Below are 12667 nucleotides of genomic sequence, written 5' to 3' on the forward strand. Positions count from 1 at the left end.
AGGCCACTAAACATCTAGCAGGTAGTCTTGAAAACTGCAGCAAAAGATGCTAGGGTGCATACTTGGCAGAGATGTTGTACAGCCACCTGTTTTGAAATGGACCAATGAGTTTAGACAATGCATATCCTAGGGGCAACTATGGCAGACTCAGCTTGAGGTTCTTTCCTAAGTGGTTTTATTTTCCTTTTTTTTCTTTTTTGGTTTTTCATCAGTGTATACCACACTAGAGGGAAAAAGACCCCTGATCATGATTAATATTGGATGTCTTCAAACCCTAGTATATAGGAATTTTGAGCCAGATTTAATTTAATTTAGAAAAGTAATGTGATGTTTCTTGCTTCTCAGTGTTATGGAACACATTTGTACTCTGACAATTATTATTTCATTTAATCTTTACAACTCCTTGAAAAGGTATTGTTATCGCCTTTCACATAAGGGGAAACTGAGCTCAGAGAATATATATTCCTTCCGAAGGCAGAGCCAAAGATTGAGAACCCCCCTTGTACTGTGAGGAATCATTTAGATAGAAATGACAGAAAATAAAATCCAACAGGTGTAAAAAGAATGGGAATATATTGACTGACAACTGAACAGTCCAGGGGTAAGGCTGACTTCAGGTAGTAGGACTGACTCATGGACTCAATTCAATGTCATCAGCATTCAGTTTCTACTTCTTGGCTCTTTGCCTTCTCTGCTGACTTTTCTCAGGTTTTGTGTGGTAGCAGGTGCAGGTGATGCTAAAAATGTGATGTCACTCTGACAACGTTGTGTTATGGGTTCCAATTGGTCATGTATCCATCCCTGAACTACTCATTGTACTGCCCACAGGGGAATAGACTGCTTTTCCTGACAGGTCTGAGTCTCATATACACCCTTGGAATAAGGGTGTGAAGGGAACATGGACTGAGACTGAAGAAGTGGGAGTGTGGTAGTTTCTTCAGAGGACATAGACATACTGTTTCTAAAAAGGTGTATGCATGTTGGTATCAAAACAAAATAAAACAGATGTTCACTACAGCTCTCTCTAGCTTCCCTTTCTGTCTTCTGACCCAGAGCTATGCCATTACTCTTCTGTGATTTAAGGCTTAACCTGAAGTATGAATGTAGACCCTCTGAAGGTTGGGGAAGAGTCTGGACGGGGCCCAGGGCAGGAATCTTGAAAAGGGGGAATCTACGGGAGACCATTAAAATGACCTAGGCTCTCAATTCCTAGGCCTTTTCATCTCAGAGTCCAGTCCCTCTGCTCCAGTCCAGCTATGGTCAAAGCTGAAGCCTCATCCTCAGGAGCTGCTTTGATTTCTGAAATAACACAGCCTGACATCCTGCCCTCTGACTTCAATCTTCAGATTTGTCCTAAAGTTGACAATTCTTCAACCTTGTCAGGACATCCATTCCATTGGTCCTTCCTCCTCTTCCCTGTCAGTGAACAACCTCTTGCCTTCATTTCCTCCCTCTCCATGACTTTATGGTCAACATCCCAAATGCTTCTCAATTCATTCTCCTTTCATCATTTCTATCTGGCAAAATCCCAACTCCCTGCCTCTGTCAGGCCTGCCCTGTAGGCTGTGGCTCAGCCCTATTGGATAAAATCACACATATGAGTAAGCTGGTGTCACCATAAACTCATGGTCTACAACTAATGGTCAGCTCCACCATCACTTGAAAAGCGTTTATTTATGAATTCTATTATGTGCTAGGTACTGTTGTTCTAAGTACTTGGGATACACTGGTGATCAAACCAGGCAAAGCTCTCTGCCTGTGAAGCTTACTGCATTCCTTTAAAACTCTCCATTTCTACTAAAAAAAAATCAATTCAAATGTCTTCACTTTCCTCACCTTCTCTTTTCTCTGCCCCCTAGCTGATATACCAGACCTCCACTTTTCAAAGGAATCGGAAGCCATCAGATGGGAACTTGCCATTGTCAAAAACCATTGCACACGACCTCCTTCCTTCCCGCTACAGTGAAAGGTGTCTCTCTGGGAGGCCTCCCTTGACTCTCCCTTGACCCTCCCTTGACCCTCCCAAGCCAGGATGGGTCCCTTATCCTCCTGTCCCCCACTAACACTTTCCGCACTAGATTGAGCTGTGTCTTAATTACCTGAGGGCTGGGACCTTGTCTACCCAGTTTACTACATCTGTTGCTTAGTATTTGGTCAGAGGCTTAGTAACTTACGCGTGAACTAACGAGAAATGGGCGAGATTTCTATTGTGGGGCGGGGCCTGTGGTGGGGTGGGGCCTCAGGACTCCAGTCGGGCTTCCTAGTGGCCTCCTCACCAGGCGTCACCTCAGGACTCAGAAGTCAGACTCCTTGGCTTCCGTAAGACCACTGGTGGGCAGTCAAACTCATCAGCCCACCTCGGTTGGCGGGGGCAGTGGGTGGGGCCGCTGCGCCTCGGACCCACCACAGAGCCTCGGAGCGTCCACCCGAGGCCGAGGCCGAGGCCGCCCAGCTCGCTAGCTGCTCTTCTTTTCCTTCCGCCTCTGTGTCCCTTCCCCTCTCCTTTCTTCCCTTTCTCTTCCGAAAGTGCTTTGTATAAAAGGATGAAGAGCTTTTTTCGCTGGCATTGTCCCAGGAAAAAAGGCAAGGGCTGGAAGTTTCATGTTAAAAACTTAGCCAGTGTCAGCCTCTGTGTGGAGCCCAGGACCAGGTGAAAGCAGAGCTGTCTTCATGGCACTGGGGACGCTGAAGCTCCGGAGGGCGTGGTCATCATGGCCGGATCCTAGAGAAGAATCAGGGCTCATGCCTTGACTGGTGCGGCTCAGTGGGTTGGGTGACATCCCTGCAGACCAGTTCCCAGTCAGGGCACGTGCCCAGGAAGCAGGCCCAGGAAGCAGGCCGTGTCCCCGGATCAATGTCTCTCCCTCTCCCTCTCTCCCTCCCTTCCCCTGTCTAAAAATAAATAAAATCTTTACCAAAAAATGAAAGGAGGGAGGGAGGGAAGGAGGGAAGGAATAAAAAAAGAATCAGGACTCAGGCACAGAGGAGAATCAGCACCAGGAGGAAGTCAAGGCCCAGGCAGAGCCCACAGATGGACATCCCTTCTACAACAGGGCTCCTCCCTACCAAGAACCAAGGAAAGTGACAAGCACAACATCTGGTCAGCACAGCATGCAGGCCCTAAGGACCAGAGCTGGATTTGCAGGCCAGGCAGCTCAAAGACCAGAACACACATCCCTGGAAAATTGAGATTTAAAGATCAGCAACAATTGTTCATGCCTCCCAGGGAGCCTGTGTTCCCAGCCAGGCCCCACTAGTTTGGACCATAGATCCCAGGTACCTCCAGCTGTCCTCTTCACTGTCCCAGGCTCTATCTTTGGGGCTGACTCTTATAGTTATCCAAGAAGTCCTCCTCCATCCCCCCTCCCCCAGGAGGGAAATTTCTCTCAAAGGAAAATTTTAATCCATGTAGAGAAAATCCATTTGTTTTCATGATACCACATCCTTTAAAGACAATAGTCTTTGTTTCTCATAACCAAGGATGTTTATTCTTTCCAAATAGCTTTGTTTCTTCTAATAGGTGAGTGGTATCTTCTGTCTTTGCTGTTTGAAGTATATGTTTTGGAAGTCCCAGGAGTCTGGGCTTAGAAGGAAGGAATCAGCTTCACCTTATATTGAGGTCCTGCTTGGGCTTCTCAAAAGTGACCAAGGCCCCGGAGGAAGGTCGACAGTGGCACTGCACGCCCGCTTCCAACCCAGCTTCATCGCTCCTGCTCATATGCCATATTTTTAAAATATTTTATTTTTTCATAATACTGTCATTACAAAAAAATACAAAAAAACTACTATAAAAACATTCAGGGGCTTGTCAAAGTGAGAAAACCTAAAGACCCCACCCCAGGACCTTGTTGAAGCAGTCTTCTCCTAGCTCCTGCACTATTGGATTTTTTTTTTAAACAACTGTGGGAATGGGGTGTAGTTACACAGGCATCAAAGGGCTGGAAATTTCCCACTCAGCCTCCATGGAGGGTAAGAAATAAGTAGCTTCACATACCACAAAAATGGGATTTGGAAGTTTGGGGGTGGCTAGGCCCTGAGTTCAGAGATGTGGGGAGAAACCTGTGACCCTGAATCTCTTGGGGAATAGCTGCCACCTGACCCCAAAGCCCTTTCCCTTCCTGATGAAGACTGGGAGATAAAGCCTGCCCCCCATCTTTTAATACAGCAGGCCTCTTTCCCCTCCCTCTATCCTTACACACTCCTGAGAGCAACAGGGAGGACAGGACTTCCAGGACTGGGCGGGGGTCTGGGCAGGGGAGCTGTCAGGGAGGCTGCTGAGGGCCCTGTTCACCTCCCTGCCCCAAGTGAAAAGTGTCTTGTGCTCAAAGGCCTGGTTCATGGGTTATGGACCTTCCCTTTTTATCTCAACCCTGGAGAGGCACAGACAGCTCTAGGTGAGTTCTTTGTGGGTGCGAATATGTGTGCGATAATCTTGGACACTGTGGACCTGGGGGTGGGGTTGGGGTGGGAAAGCAGTGTCCTTTCTATCCCTTTCCTCCCCCATAGGAGGAAGCCAAAGGGAAGGGAGAGAAGAGGTATTAGCAAAGCTGAGAGGGGAAAGAGGGCAAGCTATGTACAGGCATGGACAAGGAATCTCTATACCTTCAAGTAGCACTCAGGTCACTCTCCAGCCACTAGAGTGGGAAATGCATTCAAAGCTAGTGATATGAAAATTGACCCCTGGCCTGGGCTGGTCCTCCCCACCTCCCTCCCTCTTCCCCAAGGCAGCCCAGCTCTGAAAGGGGTCAGGGACAGGAACATTTTCCTGAAAACCAGTGGGATAGGGTTTTTTTTGTTTGTTTTTGTTTTTTTTGCATTTTAGAAAAAGTTGCCAGTGTCCAGTGAACATCAAGTTGGGTGCACATTGAGTGGGGTGAGTATGGGGATATTGCTGTGGTAGACTCTGGGCTGGCTGGGGCAGAGTCTAGGAACAGGGAAGGTGCTGCTTAAGGATCTGTCGTGTCTGTGGTGTTAATCTGTCTGGGAAGCGGACTTTGAACTCGACAATGAGATCTCCCCGCTGGGTGGGCACCTTGGGGAAAGGAAGGCCCTCCCCACGGAGTCTCTTCACGGTGCCTGGCTTGATGACATCATTGCAGGGCAAAGGGATCACTCGGCCATCAATGGTGGGAATGTTCACGGTACAGCCACACAGCGCCTGGGGAAAATGAGGCAGAAAGTAAGAAAAAGGTGGGGTAGAATGACTGTGAAGAGACAAAAAGATTAAAGTGGGGAAAGAATGTCCCTATCTTTCCCCCTCATCACACATGCAACCTGACCCAGGCCGCACCTCCTTGAGGCTAATCAGGGCACTGTAAAGCACATTGGTACCATCTCGGCGGAAGTGTGCATGGGGCTTGTCTTTGAGCACAAAGACTATGTCTGCAGGGATGTTGTCAGGTGTGGCATCACCCTCTTTGGGGAAAGTGATCTTGGTGCCTTCCTTCCAGCCACGCTTGATGACAATGTGCAGGATCTTGTCCTCAGTGCGCACAGTTCGCCCGTCAGGGTTGAGGCGCCGCCTTGTGATCTTCATACGCTTGGTAGAGCCATGGTAGATCTCCTCCAGGGACACCCGCAGCTCATGTACCACAGGTGGGTCCTGCACCTTGCGCCGAGGGTACAGTGGTTCTGGAGCTCGTCTTGGACCCCTACTCAGCCCATTGAAGCCAAAGCGGCCGAAGGCGCCAAATGGGTCCTCATCATCATCCACATCCATGTCATCTGGATCAAAACCACTGAAGGGTCGAGTGGAGCGACTGCTGGCAAAGAAGATATCGAAGGGGTTGGAGCCACCAAAGAAGGAGGCGAAGGTGGCATGGGGGTCCCCATGGAAGGTGTAGTGAAAGGAGCCACTGGAACCACCTGATGAACCACCGCCGGTCTTCAGGCCTGGAGGAAGGAGAAGTTAGGACAGTGTGGCTGCCTCCAGGCCCCACCCAGTCTCCCTTCCCTGCCCTCTAGATCCCAACCAATGGGCTTAGAGAAAGAAGGAATCTTTAACTCCTAAAGAGAGGGCTGGCTTAATAGAGTAGGAAAATTCTCTGGCGAGATTAATTTTTATTCTTAATTATATGTTTAATAAAGCACATCTTGAGGTTTAAAGAGGCTGAGTTATCCAACAGGTGGAAAAGCTAAGACTAGAAGTCTTAGGGAGTGTGACTTCCAGTCCTGTAATATCGCTCATGTACCGATGGCCCAAATATATTTCACAAAGCCTTGAGTAGCTGGCCTGGGGTCACATTACAAGTCATATCTAGCTCTGAAATTTTTGCTTATCTCTGAAGATACAAAGGGCAAGAGGCAATTGGACAAGATTTGACCTCACAGCAAAATGTAGTAAGTGACCTGTCCCAAAAAAGGTGAGAATATAATCCAGGAGGAGGCCTACTCTCACTCTGGTTCTAGCATAGTTTGTTCTTTCCCTGACTTTGTACCAAATGGGAAAGGAGGGCCCCCCAAAGCAGGAAAGCTCATTAGCTCGTAGATGAGGAGCTACTTCTCTAGAAAAAAAATTTTCAAATGCTTTGTTCCCACACTCAGCGCTCACAGTGTGGCACAACTCCAGGGGGGCACTATTCACACATTGGCTAGACACAGATTACAACAGGAATGGAGCTTCCTGGAGTTATATAACACCAAGCCCTACATCTCATACTTAATGTCAGAGCAGCCAAAATGCATGAATGAGCTGGCACATTGTGGGTAGTGACCCCAGCTGCTCTCTCTGAAGTCAGATCCTGTCTAAGGGGTTCAGGTTCTTGGACGCAGCCTTATTGGCGGGGGGATGGTGGTGGTGGTAATGGGGACAGTTGTGGGCATAGGAAGGAGTAAGGCAGGAGGTTAACACTGAGAATTAATCTAGCATATGTAGACTTAGAGTGGGGCCCAAGCTAGGGGAAGGGACTCTTCTCTTTGAGTCCTTTCTTCTATCTAGAATTTCAATTGGCTGTGGAAGACTTAGTCTATATTAGCTTCTTATTTCTGCGACCACAAGGGCAGATTTGGATTTCATTAGAGAGGCCAAGTGGCAGACTATTCAGAGACTCCTGGCAGCTGTGTTTCTACCCCTTCCTTAAGACCTGGGGTCCATTCTTTCCTTCTATTTAGGTCTGATTATCAGGTGAGTTCAAGAAGCTTAGCAGAACTCAGTGAGAGCGGGAGGTTGGACTGGTGACAAAAGGAAGGGGTAATTTCTCTGTAGGGATTCCTGCTGTACCACTACCACCCCCTTTTCAAGCTAGGAACAACTTGTCCCCAGCCAGGGCTGAGCACAGAGTCTGTGTGCACAACTGTTCTGTCTGCTTGATGGGGAGGAGGCAGGGCGGACAGAAATATAACCCACATTTCCAAGGCTGCTTTTCCCTCCCTAGGCTCTGGATGTCTCCTTAAGGTTGTGCTGCATCTGCATTAGAAACCAGTGTCTGGGCCTAGGGGCTGAGCTCTGCCCTTCACTAGGCTTGGTCATGCAGGAGGGGTGAAGATTCCAGGTAGCTCCCACCTTTTCCTGAACAAAGGTGAGGCCAAGTGGAAGAATGAGTGCAATTCCTAGATAGGTCACATGGTGGCATGGTGTCTGCAGGGCTTCCTCCTTTCCCTACTTTTACTTCTCCCGTGCCTCCATCCCAGAGGGAAAAAAAAACTTAGCTGAGGGAATACTGGGGATTCCAGAAGATATCTGATAAATCTGGGAGTTGGCAAGTTTAGTAGGTGAGCAGGAAAAAAGGGGAGAAACGAATGGCATGGAGAATAAGAAGGGGGGCTGGGAGGACTGGAGTGCTTAGAGGATAATGGCACAGAACACAAAGCAAGGAGAGGGAGAGGAAAAGAACATTCTTTTGAGTGTCTACCCTGCATCGGGTACAGTGCCTATGGTTAGCCTATCTAATTTGAGGCTACAGTGGAGAAAGTAAGAAGGAGAATGTGAAAGAAAGGTAGATGCCGTTAGGGAGGAAGGACAGTTCCTCCCGGGAAGGAGAGTCCTCAGCTGTGACTATGTCTCTTAATATAGCCTGACAGGTGCCTGTGGCTGGCGGGTGGCAGGCAGCCCTGAGGGGCAGGCCCAGAATTAGCAGCTACATCATGCCAGTGGGATGTGCTGGGAGGGGCCGCCCTCTCAGAGGCTTTATTTGGGCCTTTTCTGCCACCCCGTGTGTGGCCACTAGCTACCCCAGGGATAGGGCAAGATGCCAGCAGCAGTTTCCCTTTCACCCGTGGATCCCTGCCACTTCCTCAGGGAGCAAAGCTCCCCTCTATTCTGATGGCCAGAAGTGGGCAGGGAGAGAGCAGAGAAGGGAACATCCATCTCTTCAACTCAGTGTTTCAGTGGTTAATTCCTAGTCTACTTAAGGGTCAAACTTTTATGCCGATGAATGTAAATGCTCTGTCCTCCGAGAACCACATACTCCCTTTCCCTAACCTTCCCCATCAGCCAATGAAGCAGCAAGGACTTCAGGCAGGACTAATAAGGCTGGGAGGGGAAAATGGGAGGGGGAAGGCCTCTCGTTCTAGCTTCAAATCTCTCTAAGGCCCTAACTTAAGCAGGGAGAGGGACAGAGAGAGGTGGCGAGAACTATGGTAAGCTGACAGGGTAGTAGGTGGTCTCTTCTCTCCTCTGGGTGTCAGTGTTAGGAACAATCACCTCCTTCACCCCTTCCTCAGTCTCCAGTTCCCTGTTAGGAGAACTGGGTCACCCAGGACCCCAGACAAGGACAACGGCCAATATCAGGTTAGAGCACTGCTCTCTTACCTTCCTCCCCATACTGGTCATACAGGCCTCGTTTCTTAGGGTCACTCAGCACATCATAGGCCTCTGCAATTTCCTTAAACTTTTCCTCGGCGTTGGGTTCTTTGTTCTTGTCTGGGTGGTACTTCAAGGCCATCTTCCGATAGGCTTTCTTGATTTCATCCTCATTGGCTCCCGACGGGATCCCAAGAATCTTGTAATAATCCTTTCCCATCACAGCCACAGGGCCAGCACTGGTCTCCTTGTTTCTGAAAGAAATCCAGGGCCAATCCTTTATGCCTCTACTCCCTTCTGTCCCAGCCCTGCTGCCGATGATCCTGCAGTCCCTAAAGGTCGCTGTGTAACTTTCAGCAGGTCATGCCTTTTCTGTGGGCCTCTGTCTCCCCATCAATAAAATGAAAGTTTTGGACTAGATGATCTCTTCCAACTCTGACATTGTAGGATTCTGTGATTCTTTTCTCGTTCCTGGGTTCTCCCAGCAGGAAGCTGGGGGCTGTGGCCCACTTCTTGGAGCTAGGCTAAGGCCCACGTCCTTGGGCCAGACTGAGGATCCCCAAAAGGCCCTGCTGAGTGAGGTGGCACCATGGACTGACAGACCCACGCACAGAAGCTGGCGAAGATCAAGGTACTGGGTGAGGTCACCTGAGTATCGTGGTCTCCTACGCCATGCCTCAGGCATGGTGCCCAGGCTAAGGGCAGCTGGGGCAGTGGCCTACGACTGGGGACTGGCCTGGGTCTTCAGCCAGCTGTCCTGGCCAGCCAGGCTGAGTCAGGGTGTGGGTGCCTGGAGTCCTCTCTGCCATTGGAGACCCCAGGCCTCCCTGCCCCTGATCCTCAGACTATGCTAAGTCTCATGTGTGACTCGGGTCAGAGGATGACTCACAGCCTTTGGGAACTGCCATTTCTAATTCCCTCATTAGTAGGGGCTGACAATGTCCTTTCCTCAACCAGGGTAACAGTTCCCTTTACTCATTTCCCAGTGTATACATACAAAATTGTGTGTGAAGACATGTCTGTGCCACCTAAGCACCAATATTAGTGGGAAAAAAACATCCTGGTGGCAGGGCCTTTTAAAACCTTAGTTGTTAGGAGACAATTGGGCACTAACCACTATTTCCTTTATACCTACCCTACCAGTCCCTCCCTCTCATCTGCCCAGTGGTTTAGGATCTGGCCCAGTGCCAGGCCCACACTCCTCTGAGTTGCTTCTAAGCTGAATGCAGGGGCATTTGTTATGTGAGGGAGAAAAATAAGGCTCTAATTCTTCCATGCTATTCTCCCGCTACCAATGTCTCTGTGGTGTATATGAAAGTAAGGGGACTTTTCTGTATCTAGAGCTATTTAGGAGAATGGCCAGAAGCCATTCTCCAGACCTTCTGAGGTTTGACCAACCCCTGCCGAAGTCCAGAGAACGAGAGTCTTTCTAGCAATGTGCTGGGCTGGCAGCCACAGCTAAGGCCTGCTTTTCTGACTACTTCAGTGAGGGGTACAGGGTTTCCTGGCAGGAGTGAGGGCTGTAATTAGTAAGAGGAGGCCTCAAAGCTCCAGGTAGTTGGGGACAATGGCCCTACCTCCTGCCCCCACAGGGCCTGTAGCAGGTGGCTGAGTTGACTCATGGTTCTGGGAGTCACCTCATTCTGACGAAGAGAAGGCTTCAAAAAGGCGGGTCCTCCCCTTCTACCCCTACCAGCATGTCATGCCTGGTGGGGGAGGCTGGGGATGGAGGAGGCAGAGAAGAAAGAGCATCTGGGGGAAGGCAGCCATTTTCGGAAGCAGCAGTAAAAGCCGTCTGAGAGGGAGCTGGGGGTGGTCTGCCATCTCTGCCTCAGCCCACACCTTCTTTCCCCTAGGACTGGGAAGGAATCCTAGCACACCAAAGAGGGTGCCCCCAGAGAACTATAGCAGCTTCTAGGCAGAGGGCAAATGAAAGACTTGCCAATTCTCCCACCCTCCTCTTGCTGTCCCTGCATTACCTCTTCAGTCAGCCAGCTTCCTCCCTGGCACCCACCTGGTAACTGTTCTAGACCTGTAATACACTTGTCTCCACAGACACAAAGCAATCTCTTTCAGGAATTGCCTTTTTCTTCCTTCTTTCCTCCCTCCCTCCCCTACCCACAAGCCACGTGTTGGGATGACAAAGGAGCCCCATGGCATGGCACTGCCTTTGATGGAGAAGAATGGAGAGGATGTTAATGCAGAGGCAGGAATGAAAAATGAGGAGAAACGGCAAGGGGACTGGTATAGGGAGGGGAGGTAGTTGAAACACAAAATGAAGTACTGACGGACGGAGATGAGGTAGAAATGGAAATGGCTGAGGTAGAAAATGGGTTGCCAATGGTTGAAAAAGGGACATAGAGAGTTAACATACTGGAGATGTTTGTGGAGAATGGATGGATGCCGGAAGGGTTTGGTATAGGAGATGAATGATAAGGGGTACACTTCATTCAAATGTAGGGGTGAGGTAAGAGGCTCTTATATGTAATGGGGATGAGACAACGATGAGATGGAGGAAGCAAGTAGGCAATGGAGGGGGATGTGATGAGGAGAAATTGACTTGGTATGGTATGAGTGCCATTCTCCCGAGGGACTTACCGAAACTTTACAAACCCATTCAGCGTCCACGCTCGAAGTTTTAAGGGCTCCAGCTGAATTTTAAACATCAAGCTGGCTAAGAAGTCTTCTCCCCAGAAGTGTGGGAAGCTCCGGAAAGCTCCTCGGGCCTGTAGTGGGGTTGCTGCTGGGGATGGGCAGGAGAGCACTGTGCGCTTAAACATGCCCAGCCCAGCCCCTCACCTCTGATGGCTCCACTGGAGCCTGCTTGGAAAGCTGCAGCTCTGGAAGTCACCTCCTCAGCTTCTCAGAGGCACTTGCCCAGCAAGGCCTGTCCGATGCAGCAGGAGCTGGACCTGATCCCCAGGTGTGGAGAGTGAAGTGATAGGGTCCAGAGGCCACCTGCTCTCAGGTGCAGCAATGTCTGGCTGATTATGAATGGTTGTATGACAGTGTGACAGTAAGGCTGGCAGTGCGAGCGTGTGCTGTGAGTGGCAGTGTGTGTACCGGTGACAGGTGTGATTGTGAGGGCCTGAGAAGCACTGAGCTCCTCTCACCTCTCTCTCTCCGGGGAGGACCCGACCCTAAGCCCCAAGAACCTACTCAATGAAGTCACTGATGGGGAGTCTCCTCCCTCATAGATGGGAGGGGAGGGGCGGGGCAGAGCCGAGCCCCGCTGGGACAAAAGGCGCGGCGGAGTGGAGGGGAGGAGAGAGAAGGGGGCCCAGGCGGGGGAGGGTGGTCGGTGATGTCACCGGTGCTGACTGACTGGGCCGGCTCAGAACCGCCTCCGCCCAGCGGAACCCAACTCGACCCTGCTCTCCCGACCCTCCCTCGGCTCAGACGCTGACTGCCCCCTGTAAGAGGGTCGCGGACAACGGGTACCTTGCAGAGTCCAAGTCCCCCCACCCCTATGGCAGAAGAGCCGATGGGCCCTCAGTGTCCCAACTCCCTGATACCAAGACCCCTGGCTTCGCGACCCCCGCGCTCCCAGAACCCCCCGAGTCCTAGCTCGGCTCCCTCACCGGTGAGGAGCTGTGGGTGCCTCCGCGGTCCGTCAGACAGCCGCTGCCCCCTCCCCCAGCTCCGGCTCCGCCGCCTCCACTCTGGACAGGAGTCGCCTGCCCGCCGGCCGCAGAAAGCGGGCCCGGGAACCCGCCCCCACGGCTCCGCCTCCGCGCTGCCCATTGCGCTGTCTGCCCGTCACTCAGCTCAATCGCTGTTGTAATTGGACAGCTCTCTACGAGTGGCTTGGTGATAGCCGCCCATTCTCCACCCCTGTCACCCGGCCACACGCGCACACATTCCTAGCAGTGATTGGTGTGGGTCTGATTGGTGCACTCTGACATCAGTCAACCACACCTCTTCGCT

General features: G+C 50.8%; 1 protein-coding gene across 4 annotated transcripts; it reads right to left on the bottom strand.

Annotated features, from left to right (window-relative positions):
• Positions 1 to 4651: 4651 nt before the first annotated feature.
• DNAJB5 (DnaJ heat shock protein family (Hsp40) member B5) lies at positions 4652 to 12428 on the bottom strand. 4 transcript variants are annotated; one of them, XM_054582888.1, is made up of 5 exons: positions 12322 to 12405; positions 11339 to 11480; positions 8750 to 8994; positions 5291 to 5892; positions 4653 to 5158 (listed from the first exon to the last, which is right to left on the bottom strand). In XM_054582888.1, exons 2-5 carry the CDS (start codon positions 11404 to 11406, stop codon positions 4925 to 4927), a joined length of 1149 nt encoding a protein of 382 aa, XP_054438863.1. In that variant the 5' UTR covers positions 11407 to 11480; positions 12322 to 12405; the 3' UTR covers positions 4653 to 4924. The 4 variants fall into 4 exon arrangements, with proteins under 4 accessions (XP_054438862.1, XP_054438863.1, XP_054438864.1 ...); XM_054582889.1 differs by lacking the exon at positions 11339 to 11480 and adding an exon at positions 11540 to 11652 and having other exon boundaries at positions 4655 to 5158; positions 12322 to 12428; XM_054582887.1 differs by lacking the exon at positions 12322 to 12405 and having other exon boundaries at positions 4652 to 5158; positions 11339 to 11524.
• Between the last annotated feature and the right edge of the window lie 239 nt (positions 12429 to 12667).

This window comes from Pteronotus mesoamericanus, unplaced genomic scaffold (genome assembly GCF_021234165.1).
Source record: "Pteronotus mesoamericanus isolate MK-2021 breed Mesoamerican mustached bat unplaced genomic scaffold, CSHL_Meso_final contig_73, whole genome shotgun sequence".
In the NCBI taxonomy this organism is placed as follows: domain Eukaryota; kingdom Metazoa; phylum Chordata; class Mammalia; order Chiroptera; family Mormoopidae; genus Pteronotus; species Pteronotus mesoamericanus.

Bases quoted from the DNA above. Each gene is read 5' to 3' on its own strand.
- DNAJB5 (XM_054582887.1), bottom strand. From the start codon at position 11,520: ATGTTTAAGCGCACAGTGCTCTCCTGCCCATCCCCAGCAGCAACCCCA. The intron at 5,893-8,749 runs GTAAGAGAGCAG...TCCTTCCTCCAG, and splicing joins TGACCAGTATGGGGAGGAAG to GCCTGAAGACCGGCGGTGGT. The intron at 5,159-5,290 runs GTGCGGCCTGGG...CATTTTCCCCAG, and splicing joins CCCTGATTAGCCTCAAGGAG to GCGCTGTGTGGCTGTACCGT.